The sequence below is a fragment of the Scyliorhinus torazame genome, chromosome 19, assembly GCF_047496885.1.
Source record: "Scyliorhinus torazame isolate Kashiwa2021f chromosome 19, sScyTor2.1, whole genome shotgun sequence".
Lineage (NCBI taxonomy): Eukaryota > Metazoa > Chordata > Chondrichthyes > Carcharhiniformes > Scyliorhinidae > Scyliorhinus > Scyliorhinus torazame.
This window is the reverse complement of record NC_092725.1, coordinates 147,334,681-147,359,402: the sequence shown is the minus strand read 5'-3', so window position 1 is coordinate 147,359,402 and position 24,722 is coordinate 147,334,681. Positions and strand designations below refer to the sequence as shown.

The 24,722-nt window shown below is 48.9% G+C and overlaps 1 protein-coding gene across 1 annotated transcript in view; it reads left to right on the top strand.

Moving 5' to 3' along the window:
- The first annotated feature begins 2,383 nt into the window (after positions 1–2,383).
- Positions 2,384–24,722, top strand: part of mcat (malonyl CoA:ACP acyltransferase (mitochondrial)) — a 46,863-nt gene continuing 24,524 nt past the window's right edge. The window contains exon 1 of the mRNA XM_072485396.1: positions 2,384–2,976. Coding sequence (XP_072341497.1) covers positions 2,527–2,976 — 450 coding nt within the window. The 5' untranslated portion in view covers positions 2,384–2,526. The remainder of the gene's footprint in view (positions 2,977–24,722) is intronic.

The following is a 24,722-nucleotide window of genomic DNA, read 5'->3' as shown; positions in this document are numbered from 1 at the left end:
GCGACGGACCGGAAGCGAAGATCGGCGGACCGGAAGTGACGATCGGCGAACCGGAAGTGACGATATGCGAACCGGAAGTGACGATCGGCGAACCGGGAGTGAAGTGAGCCGGGCCAGGGATGATCAAAGATGGCGGCGCCCTTGCGTCGCACATGTTGAACAGCGAGCCGGGAACGGAGGACGGCGGCACCCCGGAGTAGCAGACCGCGGCGTTGGACCCTGAGGCAGCAGTGGAGCGGCAGACGTTTGCAAAGTGGCCTTTCTTGCCACAGGCTGAACAGGTAGCATCTCTAGCAGGGCAGCGTTTCCTGGGGTGTTTTGCCTGGCCACAAAAGTAGCACTGGGGCCCAGGCATTTTTACTGCTGGAGTGGCTGGGTGGGCCGTGACTTGCAGGGGTTGTTGCTGGGAGGTAGTGGCCACGTAGGGAGCGAGGACAGGAGCATAGGAAGTTTGTGCAGGCGTGTAGGACGCATTATTGTCGTAGGCTGCCTGTTGGGCCTCTGCCATAGTGACTGCCGTGTCCAGAGTCAGGGTAGTTTGTGCCAGAAGGAGTTGGCGAATTGGGACGGAAGCGATGCCAGCTACAAAGGCATCAAGCGCCAGGGCCTCAGTGTTCTGCTCAGCGGAGACTGCTGGCGCCTTGCAGGTGGGCGCGAGGGCACGGAGGTCCCGAACAAACACGGATAGGGGTTCACCCGGCTGCTGGTGCCGGGAGGCGAGGCGGTGGCGGGCGTAAATAGAATTAACAGTTCGTGCATACCGGCTTTTGAGCTTCACGATGGCCTCGGCATAGGTCGTTGTTCCCGTGATGAGGTCGAAAAGCCCGTAGTCGAGCCGTGAGCACAGGAGATTGAGTCGGTCGGCGTCCGTTTTGGCAAAGGCGGAGGATGCTTCCAGGTAGGCCTCGAAACACCGGAGCCAGCAGTTGAAAAGGTGGTCCGCGTGTGGAGCGTGGGGGTCGAGCGAGAGCTTGTCGGGTTTCAGAGCAGCCTCCATTATAACTGTAGTATATTAAATTGATGCGCTAAGCGTCAAGAACCACAAAGACAAGTGAGACTTTAACTCAGGCTTTAATATACTACATGGGAGGCTTACCCGACACAGACGACCCCAGACAGAGGTTCTTATACTGACTCCCGGGGGAGTGGCTAAGGCGGAGCTCTCCGTGGCCAGGTCGGGTTACCTACCAGTGACCGAACCTCTGCAGAGTTACAGCACAATACACAGTATTACAGGGCCACGTTACGCACAACTATTATATACTATGTACAATGGTAGGGAGGTACAGTGGTGTATCACCACAGTGACGTATGGTAGGACCTGTACTACGGGTACGTTGGTCGTCCCTGCCTGCTGGCTCCACCCAGTAGGCGTCATATAAATATGTGTGTCCTCCATACTGCAGCCATTTCACCAGCTGCTGTGGGAGGCCACACATCTTAGAGCAATAAAGCCTCAGTTGTACCCAACTCAAGTCTTTGTGCAATTGATCGTGCATCAAGGAGTGCTGAGCATAGTCTTGCAATTATCCTTACATACAGAGGTGGTACCAGAGGACTGGAGAATTGCAAAAGATACACCCTTATTGAAAAAGAGCATAAGGATAAACAATGACAATTTAACCGAGGTAATGGGAAAGCTTTGAGAAACGATAATCTAGACAAAATTAATAATCACTTGGACAAATGTGGTTACCTATGGAAAGTCAGAACGCAATTGTTCAGGGAAAATAGTGTTGAACTAATTTCCCAGAGTTTTCTGAGACGGTAACAGGAAGGGTTGATGAGGGTAATGCGGTTCATAGAATCCCAAGTACAGATGGAGGCCATCGAGTCTGCACCAACCCTCTGAAACGGCATCCTACCAATGCCCATTCCCCCGCCCTATCCCTGTAAACGGCACATCCTTGGACAGTAAGAGGCGATTTAGAATCTGCAGTTTTGGCCTGGGAGGAGGCCGGGGCACTGCCAGACGTGGAGAGTAAGTTGTGAGGGTCCGGGAGAGGCTCTAGGCCCTCCTTCCCCTCCCCTCCCAATCCCGCTGAGCCTTGGCGCTGTCCCCAGTGCAGTCCCTCGATGCCCCGCCGAAGAGTTTGAGGGGAGGGGGATCCTGCCCTTGGCAACGGGGGATTATTACTGGTTGAGTTACTGGGAGAAAGTCCCAATGTCTTTATTGTGTTTGTTCAGATTGAAACCCTGACAGGATCATGGGGCCATTTGCTCATCACAGCAGCTGGCTCCTGGGTTTGGGATTTGGTGATTTCTCTGAAGAAGCTTTTCCATATTTACTTCATTTAGTAATAATGATAAATAGTATAATAAACCGTGACCCGGAAGCGGAATCAATCAACCGGAAGCGGAACCAATCAACCGGAAGCGGGGATTCGCACCGGCAGCAGCGGCTCTGACACGGAGGTTCCCCCGGAGACAATATCTGAACCGAGAGAGAGGGTCTGTCCCGGGGGGAGAGGGGCTGCGGGTCCTCAGTCGGATTCCCGGGTGGCGAAAAGGAGACCCCCCGGCACCATGAGCCTGGCTGGACCGGTCCGCAGACTCCCGCACTGGCTGGAGGCCGCTGCTCTGAAGGCCACTGGCTGCAGACAACTGTCGGCCTTGTGCTGTCCACACCGCCCCTCCGGCCCTGACCCAGACATCAGGGAACTGTTAGCAGCCAGCGGGCCGGATCCGAGTGAAGCTGCTGAGGTTAAAGAGCCGAGCAGGAGGCAGCCTGGGCAGAGCTCCCTGCTCCTCTTCCCCGGCCAGGGCAGCCACTTTGTTGGAATGGGCAAAGGGCTCCAGAAATACCACAACGCCAGGAAAATATTCGCAGCAGCAGAGACGATTCTGGGTTATGACCTGCTGTCTTTGTGTGTGAATGGACCCCAGGAAGAGTTAAATAAAACAGTTCACTGTCAGCCGGCAGTTTTTGTCATGTCCTTAGCTGCAGTGGAAAGGCTCCAACATGAAAACCCTGAAGTAAGTACAACCTGTGTTTGTGTTCTTCAAATCCCTCTTCTGTTTTGCCCTAGACCACTTCTGGCTTATTACAAAGAAACCAATAACATTCTCTTTCCATTAACAATTACGAGAAAAATGGATTACTTGTTTCACACCGTTTTCGTACTTCTCTGTCAATATGAAATGAAATGAAAATCGCTTATTGTCACAAGTAGGCTTCAAATGAAGTTACTGTCAAAAGCCCCTAGTCGCCACATTCCACCCCCTGTTCGGGGAGGCTGGTATGGGAATGTAATATTTGCAGTAGGGTATCTATCCACCAGAAACTGAACTGTACCAGTCATATAAATACTGTGGTTACTCGATGTGATGAATGTTGAAATTGTTATATTTTTATATTTGTTGCAATAATATTCGGAAACAAATCTAGGTTATCATAGAATTTACAGTGCAGAAGGAGGCCATTCGGCACATCGAGTCTGCACCGGCTCTTGGAAAGAGCACCCTATCCAAGGTCAACACCTCCACAGTATCCCCATAACCCAGTAACCCCACCCAACACTAAGGGCAATTTTGGACACTTGAGGGCAATCTATCATGGCCAATCCACCTAACCTTCACATCTTTGGACTGTGGGAGGAAACCGGAGCACCGGAGGAAACCCTCACACACACTGGGAGGATGTGCAGACTCCGCACAGCCAGTGACCCATGGGAAATCGAACCTGGGACCCTGGAGCTGTGAAGCAATTGTGCTATCCACAATGCTACTGTGCTGCCCTGGGTTAAGAACCCAGACGGTGTGTCTGCTAAAGCTGTAATGAAAGAATCATGAAAAGTGAGGTAATCATTCATTCCAAACACTCGGTTACAGGTAAAGGGCTGATAGAATCCTGTTTTGATTGTTGCAGATTCCTTCGAGTGCAGATAATTTATGAGGGAGTGATATTTAGTCCTAGCTATGGAACTTAGTGTGACACAGATGTAATTCATGCGAGGACGTTGCTGGCAGTGGTGGTGGATGCCGAGTATTCGGCGATAGTGGTGTGGGACTGTGCGCTGCACTGGGTGGATCTGCGGGTGAGCAAAGTGGTGGCCAGCGCCCGCAATGGAGGCTGGACGTGGGACTGTTGGCGGAGGAAGAGGTGTGTCAGCTGGTGAGGAAGGCCATCCAGGGCTACGTGGAAATTAATGATGCGTGGGAGGTCTCGGCAGGTACGGTATGGGAGGCAGTGGTTGGGGGGGGGGGGGAAGAGTTAATATTAATTCGGGCACATGGAGCGGGCGGAGATGGAAAGGCTAGTGGAGGAAATCCTGCAGGTGGACAGGAGATATGCGGAGGTCCCGGAGGCGGGGCTGTTAAAGGAGCGGCAGAGGCTACAAATGGAGTTTGGCTTAATATTCATGGGTAAGGCGGTTGGGCAGTTGCGAAGGATGAGAGGGGCGGTGTTTGAATATGGAGATAAGGCGAGCAGGATGCTAGCACACCAATTGAAGCAGCAGGTGGCGAGGGAGATTGGGAAAGTGAAGGACACAGAAGGGAGGATGATATTGGACTCGGCGGGGGTGAATGAGGTGTTTGGGAAATTTTATAGTAAGTTGTATGAGTCGGAACCCCCAGCCGGGCCGGAGTGATGAGGCGGTTTCTAGAGGGGTTGGAGTTCCCAAAGGTGGAGGAGAAGCCGGTGGAGAGTCTGGGGGCCCCAATTGGGCTGGTAGAAGTGGTGGAGAGGTTGGAGGCGATACAATCAGGCAAAGCTCTGGGGCCAGATGGTTGCCCGGTGGAATTCTACAAGATGTTTTCGGGGGTACAGGGGCCATTGCTGGTCAGGGCTTTTAACGAGGCAAGGAAGCTGGGAGTAGCCCCCCCGACACTGTCGCAGGTGTTTTTTTCCCTCATTTTGAAGCGGGAAAAGGACCCGGAACAATATGGGTCATACAGACCGAATTCCCTAAAAGTAGATGCCAAACTATTGGCAAAGATCCTGGCCTCGAATAAAGGATTGTGTGCCCGGGGTGATCGGGGAGGACCAGACATGGTTCGTTAAGGGGAGGCACCTGGTGACCAACATCAGGAGGTTACTGAACATAATTATGATGCCCTCAGAGGGACGAGAGGTAGAGGTAGTGGTCGCTATGGATGCAGAGAAAGCCTTCGATCGGGTTGAGTGAGGTCCTGGGGTGGTTTGGGCTTGGGCAGGGGTTTATGGGCTGGGTCCATTTGTTATACAAGGTGGCGAGTGTGTGGACAAACTGGGTCAGTTCAGGATATTTCGGACTACATTGGGGAACGAGGCAAGCGTGTCCACGCTCCCCACTGATGTTTGCTCTGGCTATAGAGCCGTTGGCAAGGGCACTGAGAGCGTCAAGGGCTGGTGGGGTATGGGGGGTGGGTGGGGTGGAACATAGGGTCTCGTTAGATGCGGATGATCTACTTCAGTGTATTTCAGACCCACTGGGGGGATTGGAGGGATTATGGGGATATTAGAGGAATTTGGCTGGGTTTCGGGGCATAAATTGAATATGGGCAAGAGCGAGGTCTTTCTTTGTGATTCAGGCGAGGGGGCAGGAGATGAGATTGGGGAGATGCCATTCAAAGTGATGGGGGGAGCTTTCGATATTAGGATATCCAGGTGGTGCGGGGGTGGGAGCAGTTGCACAAGCTAAATCTGGGTTGGTTGATAGAACAGATGAGGGGGGGCTTTCGGAGGTGGGATGCACTCCCGTTGTCACTGGTGGGGAGGGTTCAGACGGTGAAGATGACGGTTCTCCCAAGGTTTGTATTTGTTTTCCAGAGCCTTCCAATTTTTATCCCGAAGGCAATTTTTAAAAAGTTAATGTGGTAATTTGGGGGTTTGTGTGGGTGGGTAAAACCCCACGGGTGAAGAAGGTGCTGCTGGAGCGGAGGAGGGGGGCCTGGCCCTTCCGAACTTTATTAATTATTACTGGGCGGAAAATATATCGATGGTCAGGAAGTGGGTAGTAGGGGAGGGGTCGGTTGGAGGCGGCCTCGTGTAGGGCCCGAGTTTAGGGGCATTGGTAACAGCACCTCTGCCGTTCTCACCGGCCAGATACTCCACAAGCTTGGATGTAGTGGTGGCTCTGAGGGTGTGGAAACAGTGGCAGCAGCACATGAGGTTGGTGTGGGCGTCAGTATGGGCACCGCTATGTGATAACCACTGGTTTATGCCGGGGGGGCATGTGTTTTGGTCATGTCCGAGGCTGAGGGTTTTATGGCAGCGGTTTTCTGACGTCATGTCAGAAGTACTAAAGATAAGGGTGCTTTCGAGTCCAATGGTGCCAATTGTTGGTGTGGCTGAAGATCCGGGAGCTGAGAAAGACCGAATTCCTGGCCTTTGCCTCCCTGGCCCGGAGACGGATCTTACTGAAATGGACGGACTCGGAACCCCCAAAGTTGGAGGTGTGGGTCAGTAACATAGTGGGATTTCTCAGACTTGAGAAAATTAAGTTCGCCTGAGGGGATTGTTGCACGGGTTTGCTCGGAGGTGGCAGCCGTTCATCGATTTCTTCGAGAAAAATTAAGCTGTCAGCAGGGGGGAGTGAGGATGCATGGGAGGTTGAGAAGGGTAGAGGCAAGGGGGATTGGGAAAGGAGGTTTGTGTAAGTTCTGTTGGCTGGGGTTTGGTTGTTTGGGGGGGGGGGGGGGGGGGCGTGGTTATTTTGTGTTTTGTTACTGTCACATACCTTGCTGTTAAAATTGTTAAAATTCTAAATGCCTGAATAAAATATTTAAAAAAAAAAAAAACAGCTGCAGCTGCAAAGCTCTTTGGCGCTAACTCCGGCCCCTGTGGTTAGAACGCCCGCTGGGCCGGCAATTGATCGGAATCGCGCCAGCAGACTGCTGGCCTATTAAATACCGAACAGAGCCTCTGGTGGGAACACGAACCACACACAATTCCGTCCGAGCAACAGATCGAGAATTTCGCCCATTGTTCAGAATGTTTTACGACATAAAGATGTTTTATAAATAAAAGTTATTGTAGTTGTACAGCAATAGGATCCAGGTCAGGAACAGACACATGTAGAAAAAACAAGATTGTGGCCTTCTTCCTTCCTCCCTAATTGGGAAATGTTTCTCTATGGTGATGTGAATATGTGTGTGGTTAACAGTAGAATCTTCAAAAATGCCACTCTGTAGTTGGTCTATCATCAGACCATAAGATATAGGAGCAGAATTAGGCCACTCGGCCCATCGAGTCTGCTCCGCCATTCAATCATGGCTGATATTTTCTCATCCCCATTCTCCTGCCTTCTCCCCATAACAAAGACCAATACAGCACAGGAACAGGCCCTTTGACCCTCCAAGCCTGCACTGGTCATGATACCAAAACCGTCAGTACTTCCTTGTGCTGTATCCCTCTATACCCATCCTATCCATGTGTTTGTCAAGATGCCTTTTGAACGCCGTTAATGTATCTGCTTCCACAACCTCCCCTGGCAACACGTTCCAGGCACTCACCACCCTCTGTGTAAAAAAACCTGCCTCACACATCTCCTCTAAACTTTGCCCCACGGACCTGAAACCTATGACCCCTGGTGATTGACCCCTCCATCCTGGGAAAGAGTGCCTGCCCATCCACTCTATCCATGCCTCTCATAATCTTGTCGAACTCTTATCGGGTCACCCCTCGACCTCCGTCTTTCTAATGAAAACAATCCGAGTCTGTTCAGCCACTCCACATAGCTAATACCCTCCAGACCAGGCAACATCCTGGTGAACCTCCTCTGCACTTTCTCCAAAGCCTCCACATCCTTCTGGTAGTGTGGCGACCAGAATTGTGCGCAATATTCCAAGTGCAGCCTTACCAAGGTTCTATACAACTGTAGCCTAACCTGCCAGTTTTTATACTCGATGCTCCGTCCAATGAAGGCAAACATTCCGTATGCTTTCGTGACTATCTTGTCCACTTGTGTTGCCATCTTCAAAGATCTGTGCACCTGCATGCCCAAATCTCTCTGACTTTTTTGTCATTTACGGTATATTTCCCTCTATGTTAGACCTACCAAAATGCATTACCTCACATTTGCCCAGATTCAACTCCCATTTGCCATTTCTCTGCCCAAGTCTCCAACTATCTGTGTCCTGCTGTATTCTCTGACAATCCTCAACACTGTCTGCCACTCCACCAACCTTGGTGTCATCCGTGAACCAGACCAGCTACTTTTTCCTCCAAATTGTTTATGTACACTATAAACAACAGAGGCCCCAGCACCGATCCCTGTGGAACACCACTAGTCGCAACCTTCCGTTGAGAAAAACACCCTTCTACTGCTACCCTCTGCCTTCTGTGACCGAGCCAGTTCTGTATCCATCTTACCACCTCACCTCTGATCCCGTGTGACTTCACCTTTTGTCCCAGTCTGCCATGAGGCACCTTGTCAAAGGCTTTACTGAACTCCATGTAAACAACATCCACCACCCTCCCGTCATCAATCATCTTTGTCACCTCCTCAAAAAACTCGATCTAGTTGGTGAGGCACGACCTCCCCTCCACAAAACCATGCTGTCTATCGCTTATGTGTCTATTTGCTTCCAAATGGGTATAAATCTTGTCCCTGAGAATTCTCTCTCATAATTTACCTACTACCGATGTGAGGCTCACTGGCTATAGTTTCCTGGATTAACCCTACTACCTTTCTTAAACAGCGGTACCACATTCACTATTCTCCATTCCTCTGGGATCTCAGCTGTAGCCAATGAGCATACAAAAATGTCAGTCCAGGCCCAGAAATTTCCTCCCCTCCGGATTCTGGGGAAAATCCCATTCGGCCCAGGAGACTTTGGCCCTGGAGACTTATCCACCTTAACCCCTGATCCCCTTATTAATCAAGAACGTATCTATCTCTTTCTTAAAGACACTCCGTGATTTGACCTCCACAGCCTTCTGCGGCAAAGAGTTCCACAGATTCACCACCCTCTGGCTGAAGAAATCCCCCCTCGTCTCGATTTTAAAGGATCGTCCCTTTAGTCTGACTAGCTCTTCATTCTAATGATCATTCTTGTGAATCTCCTCTGGACCCTTTCCAAGGCCAGCACATCCTTCCTTAGATACGAGACCCAGAACTGCTCACAAATCTCCAAACGGGATCTGAACAGAGCAATATACAGCCTCAGAAGTACATCCCTGCTCTTGTATTCTAGCTCTCTCGACATGAATGCAAACATTGCATTTGTCTTCCTAACTGCCGACTGAACCTGCACGTTAACCTTAAGAGAATCCTGAACAAGGACTCCCATGTCGCTTTGTGCTTCTGATTTCCTAAGCATTTCCCAATTTCGAAAATAATCTGTGGAGAATAGCCAATGTTGTTCCTTTGTTTAAGAAGGATAGCAAGGATAATCCAGGGAACTACAGGCTGGTGAGCTTTAGATCATAGAACATAGAGAACATAGAACATTACAGCGCAGTACAGGCCCTTCGGCCCTCGATGTTGCGCCGACCTGTGAAACCACTCTAAAGCCCATCTACACTATTCCCTTATCATCCATATGTTTATCCAATGACCATTTGAATGCCCTTAGTGTTGGCGAGTCAACTACTGTTGCAGGCAGGGCATTCCACGCCCTTACTACTCTCTGAGTAAAGAACCTACCTCTGTCATCTGTCCTATATCTATCTCCCCTCAATTTAAAGCTATGTCCCCTCGTGCTAGACATCTACTATCCATGCTACTACTTTCCCCTAAGACCATAAGACATAGGAGCGGAAGTAAGGCCATTCGGCCCATCGAGTCCACTCCACCATTCAATCATGGCTGATTTCAACTCCATTGTCCCGCTCTCTCTCCATAGCCCTTAATTCCTCGAGAAATCAAGAATTTATCAACTTCTGTCTTAAAGACACTCAACGTCCCGGCCTCCACCGCCCTCTGTGGCAATGAATTCCACAGACCCACCACCCTCTGGCTGAAGAAATTTCTCCTCACCTCTGTTCTAAAGTGACTCCCTTTTATTCGAAGGCTGTGCCCCCGGGTCCTAGTCTCCCCTGCTAATGGAAACATATTCCCTACGTCCACCCTATCTAAGCCATTCATTATCTTGTAAGTTTCTATTAGATCTCCTCTCAACCTCCTAAACTCCAATGAATATTATCCCAGGATCCTCAGACGTTCATCGTATGTTAGGCCTACCATTCCTGGGATCATCCGTGTGAATCTCTGCTGGACCCGCTCCAGTGCCAGTATGTCCTTCCTGAGGTGTGGGGCCCAAAATTGCTCACAGTATTCTAAATGGGGCCTAACTAATGCTTTAAAAAGCTTCAGAAGTACATCCCTGCTTTTATATTCCAAGCCTCTTGAGATAAATGACAACATTGCATTTGCTTTCTTAATTACGGACTCAACCTGCAAGTTTACCTTTAGAGAATCCTGGACTAGGACTCCCAAGTCCCTTTGCACTTCAGCATTATGAATTTTGTCACCGTTTAGAAAATAGTCCATGCCTCTATTCTTTTTTCCAAAGTGCAAGACCTCACACTTTCCCACGTTGAATTTCATCAGCCATTTCTTGGACCACTCTCCTAAACTGTCTAAATCTTTCTGCAGCCTCCCCACCTCCTCCATACTACCTGCCCCTCCACCTATCTTTGTATCATCGGCAAACTTAGCCAGAATGCCCCCAGTCCCGTCATCTAGATCGTTAATATATAAAGAGAACAGCTGTGGCCCCAACACTGAACCCTGCGGGACACCACTCGTCACCGGTTGCCATTCCGAAAAAGAACCTTTTATCCCAACTCTCTGCCTTCTGCCTGACAGCCAATCGTCAATCCATGTTAGTACCTTGCCTCGAATACCATGGGCCCTTATTTTACTCAGCAGTCTCCCGTGAGGCACCTTATCAAAGGCCTTTTGGAAGTCGAGATAGATAACACCCATTGGCTCTCCTTGGTCTAACCTATTTGTTATCTCTTCAAAGAAGTCTAACAGGTTTGTCAGGCACGACCTCCCTTTACTAAATCCATGCTGACTTGTCCTAATCCGACCCTGCACTTCCAAGAATTTAGAAATCTCATCCTTAACAATGGATTCTAGGGCTTCCGGGTGCGGCGATGACCAGCTGAGTCGCACGTTTCGGCAGCTCCCTGTGAAACGGACTTTTGGGCTCTTGATAGGAGCCCCAACGGCAATTTTAACGGCTGAAAATACCGTGCGGTAAACCAGAAGGGTGTTCCCCCTGGACACGGATGGAAAAAGGAGAGGAAAGTGGCCGGATTGCAGCGGATCCTTTGGAACAACGGCAAGGAAGGCAAGCAGAAACCAAGATGGCGTCGGAAGGTGGCAGTTTCATATGGGGCCCTGAACAACAAGAGTTTTTGAAACGCTGCGTGGAGGAGATAAAAAAGGAAATGAAGAAAGAGTTGTTGGCCCCGATATTACAGGCGATTGAAGGGCTGAAAGAGGAACAAAAGACCCAGGAGCAGGAGCTCCGGGTCGTGAAGGCGAAAGCAGCAGAGAATGAAAACGACATACAGGGCCTGGTGGTGAAGTCGGAGATACAGGAGGCACACCAGAAACGATCTGTGGAGAGGTTGGAGGCACTGGAAAATAACGCAAGGAGGAACAACTTGAGGATTCTTGGCCTTCCTGAAGGTGTGGAGGGGGCGGACGTCGGGGCATATGTGAGCACGATGCTGCACTCGTTAATGGGAGTGGAGGCCCCGACGGGTCCGTTGGAGGTGGAGGGAGCATACCGAGTTATGGTGCGAGGATCGAGAGCAGGAGAAGCTCCCAGAGCCATAGTGGTGAGATTTCTCCGTTTTAAGGATAGAGAAATGGTCCTTAGATGGGCGAAGAAAACTCGGTGTAGTAAATGGGAGAACGCGGTGATCCGCGTCTATCAAGATTGGAGTGCGGAGGTGGCGAGAAGGAGGGCGAGCTTTAATCGGGCCAAAGCGGTACTTCACAAAAAAAAGATAAAGTTTGGAATGCTGCAACCGGCAAGACTGTGGGTCACATATCAAGGGAGGCACCACTACTTTGAGACGGCGGATGAAGCGTGGACTTTTATTGTAGAAGAAAAATTGGAATGATTGGACTACGAAAATGAACGTTTGGACAAAGTGGCGGGACGAGTGGGGGGGGGGGGGTGAAGAGGGATTGTATGATTAATCCTGCGGTATGGTAACTTTTCTTTCTCCCACAGGTGGTGATGGGGGGAGGTGGGGAGGGAGAGGAGATGGGGCGTTGGCCATGGGAGGCGGGGCCGAGGGAGAGGCGCGGGCTTGGTTCCCGCGCTATGATAATTATGGCGGGAATAGAGAAGCAGGAAGGAGGGGGCGCCGCACGGGGCGAGCCGTGATCACGGGGGGAAGCCGAGGTCAGCCAGAGTTTGCTGACTTCTGGGAGCAACATGGGGGGAGTAATTACGCTAGCGGGGGGTCTAGCGGGGGGGGGGGGGGGAGGGGGGAATTACTGGGTTGCTGCTGCTGGGGAAAGGGGGGAGTGGGTGCGGGAAAGGATGGGTGGGGGGGCACCGTCTGGGAGAAATACAGCCGCGTGGGAACTGGGCGAGAAGCTGGAAAAAGATGATGGCTAACCGGCAAGGGGGGGGGGGTGGGAAGCCCCCCAACTCGGCTGATCACGTGGAACGTGACGGGGCTTAACGGGCCGATAAAGAGGGCACGAGTACTCGCACACCTTAAGAAACTTAAAGCAGATGTGGTCATGTTACAGGAAACGCACCTGAAACTGATAGATCAGGTTAGGTTGCGCAAAGGATGGGTAGGGCAGGTGTTCCATTCGGGGCTGGATGCGAAAAACAGGGGGGTGGCTATATTAGTGGGGAAGCGGGTAATGTTCGAGGCAAAGACTATAGTGGCGGATAACGGGGGCAGATACGTGATGGTGAGTGGCAAATTACAGGGAGAGATGGTGGTGTTGGTAAACGTGTATGCCCCGAATTGGGACGATGCCAATTTTATGAGGCGAATGCTAGGACGCGTCCCAGACCTAGAGACCGGAAAGCTGATAATGGGGGGAGACTTTAACACGGTGTTGGAACCAAGGCTGGATAGGTCGAAGTCCAGGACTGGTAGGAGGCCGGCAGCAGCCAGGGTGCTTAAGGATTTTATGGAGCAGATGGGAGGGGTGGACCCGTGGAGATTCAGTAGACCTAGGAGTAAGGAGTTCTCGTTTTTCTCCTATGTCCATAAAGTCTATTCACGCATAGACTTTTTTGTGTTGGGTAGGGCATTGATCCCGAGGGTGAGGGGAACGGAATATACGGCTATAGCCATTTCGGATCATGCCCCACACTGGGTAGACTTGGAGATGGGGGAGGAAACAAGAGGGCGTCCACCCTGGAGAATGGACATGGGACTAATGGCGGATGAGGGGGTGTGCTTAAGGGTGAGGGAATGCATTGAAAAGTACTTGGAACTCAATGACAATGGGGAGGTTCAGGTGGGAGTGGTCTGGGAGGCGGTGGTTAGGGGGGAGCTGATATCAATAAGGACACATAAAGGGAAGCAGGAGAGTAAGGAACGGGAGCGGTTGTTGCAAGAACTTTTGAGGGTGGACAGACAGTATGCGGAAGCACCGGAGGAGGGACTGTATAGGGAAAGGCAAAGGCTGCATGTGGAATTTGACTTGCTGACCACAGGCACTGCAGAGGCACAATGGAGGAAGGCGCAGGGTGTACAGTATGAATATGGAGAGAAGGCGAGCAGATTGCTGGCACACCAATTGAGGAAAAGGGGAGCAGCGAGGGAAATAGGGGGGGTGAGAGACGAAGATGGAGAGACGGAGCGGGGAGCGGGGAGAGTGAATGAAGTGTTTAAGACATTTTATAAAAAATTGTATGAAGCTCAACCCCCGGATGGGAGGGAGAGAATGATGGAGTTTTTGGATCGGCTGGAAATTCCCAAGGTGGAAGAGCAGGAAAGGATGGGATTGGGAGCACAGATCACGGTAGAAGAAGTGGTGAAAGGAATTAGGAACATGCAGACGGGAAAGGCCCCGGGACCGGACGGATTCCCAGTTGAATTTTACAGAAAATATTTGGACTTGCTCGCCCCGCTACTGACGAGGACCTTCAACGAGGCAAAGGAAAGGGGACAACTGCCCCCGACTATGTCAGAAGCAACGATATCGCTTCTTTTAAAGAAGGAAAAGGATCCGCTACAATGCGGGTCCTACAGACCAATCTCCCTCCTCAATGTAGATGCCAAGGTCTTGGCCAAGGTAATGGCAATGAGAATAGAGGAATGTGTCCCGGGGGTGGTTCATGAGGACCAAACTGGGTTTGTGAAGGGGAGACAGCTGAACACGAACATACGGAGGTTGTTAGGGGTAATGATGATGGCCCCACCAGAGGGTGAAACGGAGATAGTAGTGGCGATGGATGCCGAGAAAGCATTTGATAGAGTGGAGTGGGATTATCTGTGGGAGGTGTTGAGGAGATTTGGGTTCGGAGAGGGGTATGTTAGATGGGTGCAGCTGTTGTATAGGGCCCCAGTGGCGAGTGTGGTCATGAATGGACGGGGATCAGCATATTTTCGGCTCCATAGAGGGACAAGGCAGGGATGTCCTCTGTCCCCATTACTGTTTGCACTGGCGATTGAGCCCCTGGCGATAGCGCTGAGAGGTTCCAAGGGATGGAGGGGAATACTTAGGGGAGGAGAAGAACACCGGGTATCTTTATATGCGGATGATCTGCTACTATATGTGGCGGATCCAGCGGAGGGGATGCCAGAAATAATGCGGATACTTGGGGAGTTTGGGGATTTTTCAGGGTATAAATTGAACATGGGAAAGAGTGAGCTGTTTGTGGTGCAGCCAGGGGAGCAGAGTAGAGAAATAGAAGACCTACCGTTGAGGAAGGTAACAAGAGACTTTCGTTACCTGGGGATCCAGATAGCTAAGAATTGGGGCACGTTGCACAGGCTAAATTTGACGCGGTTGGTGGAACAGATGGAGGAAGATTTCAAGAGATGGGATATGGTAGCATTGTCAATGGCAGGGAGGGTGCAGGCGGTTAAGATGGTGGTCCTCCCGAGATTCCTTTTTGTGTTTCAGTGTCTCCCGGTGGTGATCACAAAGGCTTTTTTCAAAAGGATAGAAAAGAGTATCATGGGTTTTGTTTGGGCCGGGAAGACTCCGAGAGTGAGGAGGGGATTCTTACAGCGTAGTAGGGATAGGGGGGGGCTGGCACTACCGAGCCTAAGTGAGTATTATTGGGCCGCTAATATTTCAATGGTGAGTAAGTGGATGGGAGAGGAGGAAGGAGCGGCGTGGAAGAGATTAGAGAGGGTGTCCTGTAGGGGGACCAGCCTGCAGGCTATGGTGACAGCCCCATTGCCGTTCTCACCAAGGAACTATACCACGAGTCCGGTGGTGGTAGCTACACTGAAGATTTGGGGACAGTGGAGACGACATAGGGGAAAGACCGGAGCACTGGGGGGGTCCCCGATAAGAAACAACCATAGGTTTGCCCCGGGGGGAATGGATGGGGGATATGGAATGTGGCAAAGAGCAGGTATAACGCAACTGAAAGATCTATTTGTGGATGGGAAGTTTGCGAGTCTGGGAGCGCTGACCGAGAAATATGGGTTGCCCCAAGGGAATGCATTCAGGTACATGCAATTGAGGGCTTTTGCGAGGCAACAGGTGAGGGAATTCCCGCAGCTCCCGACACAAGAGGTGCAGGACAGAGTCATCTCAAAGAAATGGGTGGGGGACGGTAAGGTGTCGGATATATATAGGGAAATGAGAGACGAAGGGGAGACTATGATGGACGAACTAAAAGGGAAATGGGAAGAAGAGCTAGGGGAGGAGATTGAGGAGGGGATGTGGGCAGATGCCCTAAACAGGGTAAACTCGTCGTCCTCGTGCGCCAGGCTAAGCCTGATTCAGTTTAAGGTATTACACAGGGCACATATGACTGGAACACGGCTCAGTAAATTTTTTGGGGTGGAGGATAGGTGTGCGAGGTGCTCGAGAAGCCCAGCGAATCATACCCATATGTTTGGTCATGCCCGGCACTACAGGGGTTTTGGATGGGGGTGACAAAGGTGCTTTCGAAAGTAGTAGGAGTCCGGGTCGAACCAAGCTGGGGGTTCGCTATATTTGGGGTTGCACAAGAGCCGGGAGTGCAGGAGGCGAAAGAGGCCGATGTTTTGGCCTTTGCGTCCCTAGTAGCCCGGCGCAGAATATTGCTAATGTGGAAAGAAGCCAAGCCCCCGGGGGTGGAGACCTGGATAAATGATATGGCGGGGTTCATAAAGTTAGAGCGGATTAAGTTCGTCCTAAGGGGGTCGGCTCAAGGGTTTACTAGGCGGTGGCAACCGTTCGTCGAATATCTTGCGGAAAGATAGATAGGGGAGAACAAAGAAGGCAGCAGCAGCGGCCCAGGACTTTGGGGGGGGGGGGGATGGGGGGGGGATGGGGGGGGGGTGTGGCCTGAGACAAGGCAGTTGCCAATTAGGGCTAGTTTTTATTTTTTTAAAATTTTTTTTTGTTATTTAATATTTATTTATTTGTTGTTGTTTTTGTTTAAATTTAAAAAAGGTCATTATTATCTGTATTGTTACAATGTTGTGTAAAGGATGCACAATGTACTGTGTTGGTTGACCAAAAATTTTCAATAAAATATTATTTAAAAAAAAAAAAACAATGGATTCTAGAATCTTGCCAACAACCGAGGTTAGGCTAATTGGCCTATAATTTTCCATCTTTTTCCCTGTTCCCTTCTTGAACAGGGGGGTTACAACAGCGATTTTCCAATCCTCTGGGACTTTCCCCGACTCCAGTGACTTGAAAGATCATAACTAACGCCTCCACTATTTCTTCAGCTATCTCCTTTAGAACTCTAGGATGTAGCCCATCTGGGCCTGGAGATTTATCAATTTTTAGACCTCTTAGTTTCTCTAGCACTTTCTCCTTTGTGATGGCTACCATATTCAACTCTGCCCCCTGACTCTCCTGAATTGTTGGGATATTACTCATGTCTTCTACTATGAAGACTGACGCAAAGTACTTGTTTAGTTCCTCGGCTATTTCCTTGTCTCCCATCACTAGATTACCAGCGTCATTTTGGAGCGGCCCAATGTCTACTTTTGCCTCCCGTTTTTAATGTATTTAAAGAAACTTTTACTATCATTCCTAATGTTACTGGCTAGCCTACCTTCATATTTGATCCTCTCTTTCCTTATTTCTCTCTTTGTTATCCTCTGTTTGTTTTTGTAGCCTTCCCAATCTTCTGACTTCCCACTACTCTTTGCCACATTATAGGCTTTCTCTTTTGATTTGATGCATTCCCTAACTTCCTTTGTCAACCATGGCTGCCTAATCCCCCCTCTGATAACCTTTATTTTCTTTGGGATGTACTGTGTCCTCAATTACTCCCGGAAACTCCTGCCATTGCTGTTCTACTGTCTTTCCCACTAGGCTCTGCTCCCAGTCGATTTTCGTCAGTTGCTCCCTCATGCCCCTGTAGTTACCTTTATTTAACTTTAACACCTTGACATCTGATTCTACTTTCTTTCAAATTGGAGATTGAATTCTACCATATTATGATCACTGCCTCCTAAGTGTTCCCTTACTTTAAGATGTTTAATCAAGTCTGGCTCATTACATAACACTAAGTCCAGAATGGCCTGTTCCCTCGTGGGCTCCATCACAAGCTGTTCCAAAAAGCCCTCCTGTAAACATTCAATGAGTTCCCTTTCCTTGGGTCCACTGGCAGCATTATTTACCCAGTCCACCTGCATATTGAAGTCCCTCATGATCACTGTGACCTTGCCTTTCTGACATGCACTTTCTATTTCGTGGTGCATTTTGTGCCCCCGGTCCTGACCACTGTTAGGAGGCCTGTACATAACTCCCATTATGGTTTTTTTGCATTTGTGGTTCCTCAACTCCACCCACACAGACTCCACATCATCTGACTCTGTCGTTTAGTGCTATTGATTTAATTTCATTCCTAATTAACAAGGCAACCCCGCCCCCTCTGCCCACCTCCCTGTCTTTTCGATAGGTTGTGAATCCCTGGATGTTTAAATGCCAGTCCTGAACCCCCTGCAACCACATCTCTGTGATGCCTACCACATCATACCTGCCAGTTACAATCTGGGCCACACGTTCATCTACCTTGTTCCGTACACTGCGCGCATTTAAATATAGCACCTTTAATTCTCTATTGACCGTCCCTTTTTGTTTTCTTAGTGTGGTGGACCTTGGTTTACTGAGCCTTTCCATACACTGTGTCATATTTTGTGGGATTGGGACTATCGTAACCTCTCCTGAGTTTTGTCTTTTCGTGCTTTTTTGTATTCCTAAGCAGCTAAGCATCTTTATCTTGTGCAGCAACCTTTTGTGTGGCACCTTGTCAAAGGCTTTCTGGAAATCCAGATATACCACATCCATTGGCTCCCCGTTATCTACCGGACTGTTAATGTCCTCAAAAAATTCCACTAAATTAATTAGGCACGACCTGCCCTTTATGAACCCATGCTGCGTCTGCCCAATGGGACAATTTCCATCCAGATGCCTCGCTATTTCTTCCTTGATGATAGATTCCAACATCTTCCCTACTACCGAAGTTAAGCTCACTGGTCTATAATTACCCGCTTTATGCCTACTTCCTTTTTTAAACAGTGGTGTCACGTTTGCTAATTTCCAATCCGCCGGGACCCCAGAGTTTAGTGAATTTTGGTAAATTATCACTAGTGCATTTGCAATTTCCCTAGCCATCTCTTTTAGCACTCTGGGATGCATTCCATCAGGTCCAGGAGACTTGTCTACCTTTAGCCCCATTAGCTTGCCCATCACTACCTCCTTGGTGATAACAATCCTCTCAAGGTCCTCACCTGTCATAGCCTCATTTCCATCAGTCACTGGCATGTTATTTGTGTCTTCCACTGTGAAGACCGACCCAAAAAACATGTTCAGTTCCTCAGCCATTTCCTCATCTCCCATTATTAAATCTCCCTTCTCATCCTCTAAAGGACCAATATTTACCTTAGCCACTTTTTTTTGTTTTATATATTTGTAGAAACTTTTACTATCTGTTTTTATATTCTGAGCAAGTTTACTCACAATCTATCTTACTCTTCTTTATAGCTTTTTTAGTAGCTTCCTGTTGCCCCCTAAAGATTTCCCAGTCCTCTAGTCTCCCACTGATCTTTGCTACTTTGTATGTTTTTTCCTTCAATTTGATACTCTCCCTTATTTCCTTAGATATCCACGGTCAATTTTCCCTCTTTTTACCGTCCTTCCTTTTTGTTTGTATAAACCTTTGCTGAGCACTGTGAAAAATCACTTGGAAGGTTCTCCACTGTTCCTCAACTGTTCGCCAGAAGTCTTTGCTCCCAGTCTACCTTAGCTAGTTCTTCTCTCATCCAATTGTAATCTCCTTTGTTTAAGCACAAAACACTAGTGCTTGATTTTACCTTCTCACCCTCCATCTGTATTTTAAATTCCACCATATTGTGATCGCTCCTTCCGAGAGGATCCCTAACTATGAGATCATGAATCAATCCTGTCTCATTACACAGGACCAGATCTAGGACTGCTTGTTCCCTCGTAGGTTCCATTACATACTGTTCTAGGAAACTATCGCGGATACATTCTATAAACTCCTCCTCAAGGCTGCCTTGACCGACCTGGTTAAACCAATCGACAAGTAGATAAAAATCCCCTATGATAACTGCTGTACCATTTCTACATGCATCAGTTATTTCTTTGTTTATTGCCTGCCCCACCATAATGTTACTATTTGGTGGCCTATAGACTACTCCTATCAGTGACTTTTTCGCCTTACTATTCCTGATTTCCACCCAAATGGATTCAACCTTATCCTCCATAGCACCGATGTCATCCCTTACTGTTGCCCGGATGTCATCCTTAAATAACAGAGCTACACCACCTCCCTTACCATCCACTCTGTCCTTCCGAATAGTTTAATACCCTCGGATATTTAACTCCCAGTCGTGACCATCCTTTAACCATGTTTCAGTAATGGCCACTAAATCATAGTCATTCACGATGATTTGCGCCATCAACTCATTTACCTTATTCCGAATACTACGAGCATTCAGGTAAAGGACACTTATGTTGGCTTTTTTACCTCTGTTCTGAATCTTAACACCTCGATCAGTAACCTCTCCTAAGTTATATTTCCTCTTAACCTTTCTCCTAATTTTCCTTGTCGTTGAACCCATATCTTCATCTAACAACCTGCTGCGTCGCTTACCATTAATGTTTTCACTTCCCGTTTTATTCCTTTTAGTATTCCTGGTCCTATTCACTGAGCTCCCCCTCAGTCACTGTACCTTGTACTGTCGCCCTTTATGATTTTTGTCTATGGCTTCTCTGCCTTACACTTTCCCCCCCTTACTGCCTTTTGTTTCTGTCCCTGTTTTGCTACCGTCCAACCTCATGCATCGGTTCCCACCCCCCTGCCACATTAGTTTAAACTCTCCCCAACAGCTCTAGCAAACACGCCCCCCTAGGACATCGGTTCCAGTCCTGCCCAGGTGCTGACCGTCCGGTTTGTACTGGTCCCACCTCCCCAGAACCGGTTCCAATGTCCCAGGAATTTGAATCCCTCCCTCTTGCACCATCTCTCGAGCCACGCATTCATCCTCTTTATCCTGACATTCCTACTCTGACTAGCTCGTGACACTGGTAGCAATCCTGAGATTACTACCTTTGAGGTCCTACTTTTTAGTTTAACTCCTCACTCCCTAAATTCAACTTGTAGGACCTCATCCCGTTTTTTACCTATATCGTTGGTGCCTATGTGCACCCCGACAGCTGGCTGTTCACCCTCTTTCCCCCCCCCCCCCCCCAGAATGTCCTGCAGCCGCTCCGAGACATCCTTGACCCTTGCATCAGGGAGGCAACATACCATCCTGGAGTCTCGATTGTGTCCGCAGAACCGCCTGTCTATTGCCCTTACAATTGAGTCCCCTATCACTACAGCCCTGCCATTCTTCTTCCTGCCCAGCTGCGCAGCAGAGCCAGCCACGGTGCCATGAACCTGGCTGCTGCTGCCTTCCCCTGGTGAGCCATCTCCCTCAACAGTATCCAAAGCGGTATATCTGTTTTGCAGGGAGATGACCGCAGAGGACACCTGCACTGCCTTCCTACTCTTGCTCTGTCTTTTGGTCACCCATTTTCTATCTCCTTCAGTACCTTTCACCTGCGGTGTGACCAACTCGCTAAACGTGCTATCCACGACGCCCTCAGCATCGCGGATGCTCCAAAGTGAGTCCATCCGCAGCTCTAGAGCCGTCAAGCGGTCTAACAGGAGCTGCAACTGGACACACTTCTTGCACGTGAAGGAGCCAGGGACAGTGGACGTGTCCCTTAGCTCCCACATCGCACACGAGGAGCATGACACGGGTCTGAGATCTCCTGCCATGTCTTAAACCTTCGGTTAACTTCAACAATGACAATTTCCCACCCCAAAATTAAATAAATAAATAAACAACGAAGAAAAAAATAAATAAATATACCAATGAAAAGAAACAGAAACACTACTTACCAGTCACTTACCAGGGATAAAAAGCACTTCCTCCCCACCCAGCTTCGAATTCCCACCTAGATTCAAATTCCCAAACTCACTCTTGGTTCTGTCTCACTCTGGCTGTGTCTTCTCTGGCTCACTGGGAGTGAGTTTACAAGTAGCTCTTTTTAAACTGTCCTGAATTGACTCCCCTCCCCCACCTGCTTTTAGTTCAAGGTAGATTAGAGCTGAGTCAACAAAAATCAGCCATGATCTCATTGAATTGTGGAGCAGGCTCGAGGGGCCAGATGGCCTACTCCTGCTCCTAGTTCTTATGTTCTTATGTTATCACCATCCAAGGAAAAAGGCTCTCACTGTCCACCCTATCCAATCCTCTGATCATCTTGTATGCCTCAATTAAGTCACCTCTTAACCTTCTCTCTAACGAAAACAGCCTCAAGTCCCTCAGCCTTTCCTCATAAGATCTTCCCTCCATACCAGGCAACAGTCTGGTAAATCTCCTCTGCACCCTTTCCAATGCTTCCACATCCTTCCTATAATGCGGTGACCAGAATTGCACGCAATACTCCAAATGCGGCCGCACCAGAGTTTTGTACAGCTGCAACATGACCTCATGGCTCCGAAACTCAATCCCTCTACCAATAAAAGCTAACACACCATACGCCTTCTTAACAACCCTCTCAACCTGGGTGGCAACTTTCAGGGATCTATGTACATGGACACCGAGATCTCTCTGCTCATCCACACTGCCAAGATTCTTACCATTAGCCCAGTACTCAGTCTTCCTGTTATTCCTTCCAAAATGAATCACCTCACACTTTTCTGCATTAAACTCCATTTGCCACCTCTCAGCCCAGCGCTGTAGCTTATCTATGTCCCTCTGTAACTTGTAACATCCTTCCGCACTGTCCACAACTCCACCGACTTTAGTGTCATCTGCAAATTTACTCACCCATCCTTCTACGCCCACGTCCAGGTCATTTATAAAAATGACAAACAGCAGTGGCCCCAAAACAGATCCTTCTGGTACACCACTAGTGACTGGACTCCAGTCTGAACATTTCCCATCAACCACCACCCTTTGTCTTCTTCCAGCTAGCCAATTTCTGATCCAAACTGCTAAATCACCCTGAATCCCATGCCTCCGTATTTTCTGCAGTAGCCTACCGTGGGGAACCTTATCAAACGCTTTACTGAAATCCATTTCCACCACATCAACTGCTTTACCCTCATCCACCTGTTTGGTCACCTTCTCAAAGAACTCAGTAACATTTGTGAGGCACGACCTACCCTTAACAAAACCGTGTTGACTATCTCTATTATTCCTTTCCAGATGATTATACATCCTATCTCTTATAAACCTTTCCAAGATTTTGCCCACGACAGAAGTAAGGCTCACTGGTCTATAGTTACCGGGGTTGTCTCTACTTCCCTTCTTGAACAAGGGGACACCATTTGCTCTCCTCCTGTCTTCTGGCACTATTCTTGTAGACAAAGATAACTTAAAGATCAAAGGCTCAGCAATCTCCTCCCTAGCTTCCCAGAGAATCCTAGGACAAATCCCATCCGGCCCATGGGACTTATCTATTTTCACACTTTCCAGAATTGCTCACACCTCCTCCTTATGAACTTCTAGTCTAGTAGCCTGAATCTCAGTATTCTCCTCGACAACACTATCTTTTTCCTGTGTGAATACTGACGAAAAATATTCATTTAGCACCTCTCATATCTCCTCGGACTCCATGCACAACTTCCCGCTACTGCCCTTGACTGGCCCTACTCTTACCCTAGTCATTCTTTTATTCCTGACATATCTGTAGAAAGCTTTAGGGTTATTCTTGATCCTACCTGCCAAAGACTTCTCATGTCCCCTCCTGGCTCTTCTTAGCTCTCTCTTTAGGTCCTTCCTAGCTAACTTGCAACTCTCAAGCGCCCTAACTGAACCTTCATGTCTCATCTTTACATAAGCCTCCTTCTTCCTCTTGACAAGTGTTTCGACTGCTTTAGTAAACCACGGTTCCCTTGCTCGACCACTTCCTCCCTGCCTGACAGGTACATACTTATCCAGGATACGCAGTAGCTGTTCCTTGAACAAGCTCCACATTTCCATTGTGCCCATCCCCTGCAGTTTTCCTCTCCATCCGATGCATCCTAAGTCTTGCCTCATTGCATCATAATTGCCTTTCCCCCATATATAACTCTTCCCCTGCGGTATATACCTATCCCTTTCCATCACTGAAGTAAACGTAATCAAATTGTGGTCACTATCACCAAAGTGCTCACCTACCTTCAAATCTAACACCTGCCCTGGTTCATTACCCAGTACCAAACCCAAAATGGCCTCGCCTCTCGTTGGCCTATCTACATACTGTGCCAGGAAACCCTCCTGCACACATTGGACAAAAACGGACCCATCTAAATTACTCAAACTATAGCGTTTCCAGTCAATATTTGGAAAGTTAAAGTCCCCCATAACAACTACCCTGTTGCTTTCGCTCCTATCAAGAACAAGAACAAAGAAATGTACAGCACAGGAACAGGCCCTTCGGCCCTCCAAGCCCGTGCCGACCATGCTGCCCGACTAAACTACAATGTTCTACACTTCCTGGGTCCGTATCCCTCTATTCCCATCCAGAAGCATCTTTGCAATCCTTTCCTCTACATCTCTGGAACTTTTCGGAGGCCTATAGAAAACCCCTAACAGGGTGACCTCTCCTTTCCTGTTTCTAACCTCAGCCCATACTACCTCAGTCGACGAGTCCTCATCAAACGTCCTTTCTGCCACCGTAATACTGTCCTTGACTAACAATGCCACCCCTCCCCCTCTTTTACCACCTTCCCTGAGCTTACTGAAATATCTAAACCTCCGTGGTAGGGAAATTACTGGAGAGAATTCTTCGAGACATGATCTATTCCCATTTGGAAGCAAGTTGACGTATTAGCGGGAGGCAGCATGGTTTTGTGAAGGGGAGGTTGTGTCTCACTGAGGTCACAAAGATGGTTGATGCAGGTAGGGCAGTGGACGTTGTCTATATGGACTTCAGTAAGGCCTTTGACAAGGTCCCTCATGGCAGACTGGTACAAAAGGTGAAGTCACATGGGATCAGAGGTGAGCTGGCAAGATAGATAGAGAACTGGCTAGGTCATAGAATGCAGAGAGTAGCAAAGGAATGGTGCTTTTCTGATTGGAGGGCTGTGACTAGTAGTGTCCCGCAGGGATCAGTGCTGGGACCTTTGCTGTTCGTAGTATATATAAATGATTTGGAGGAAAA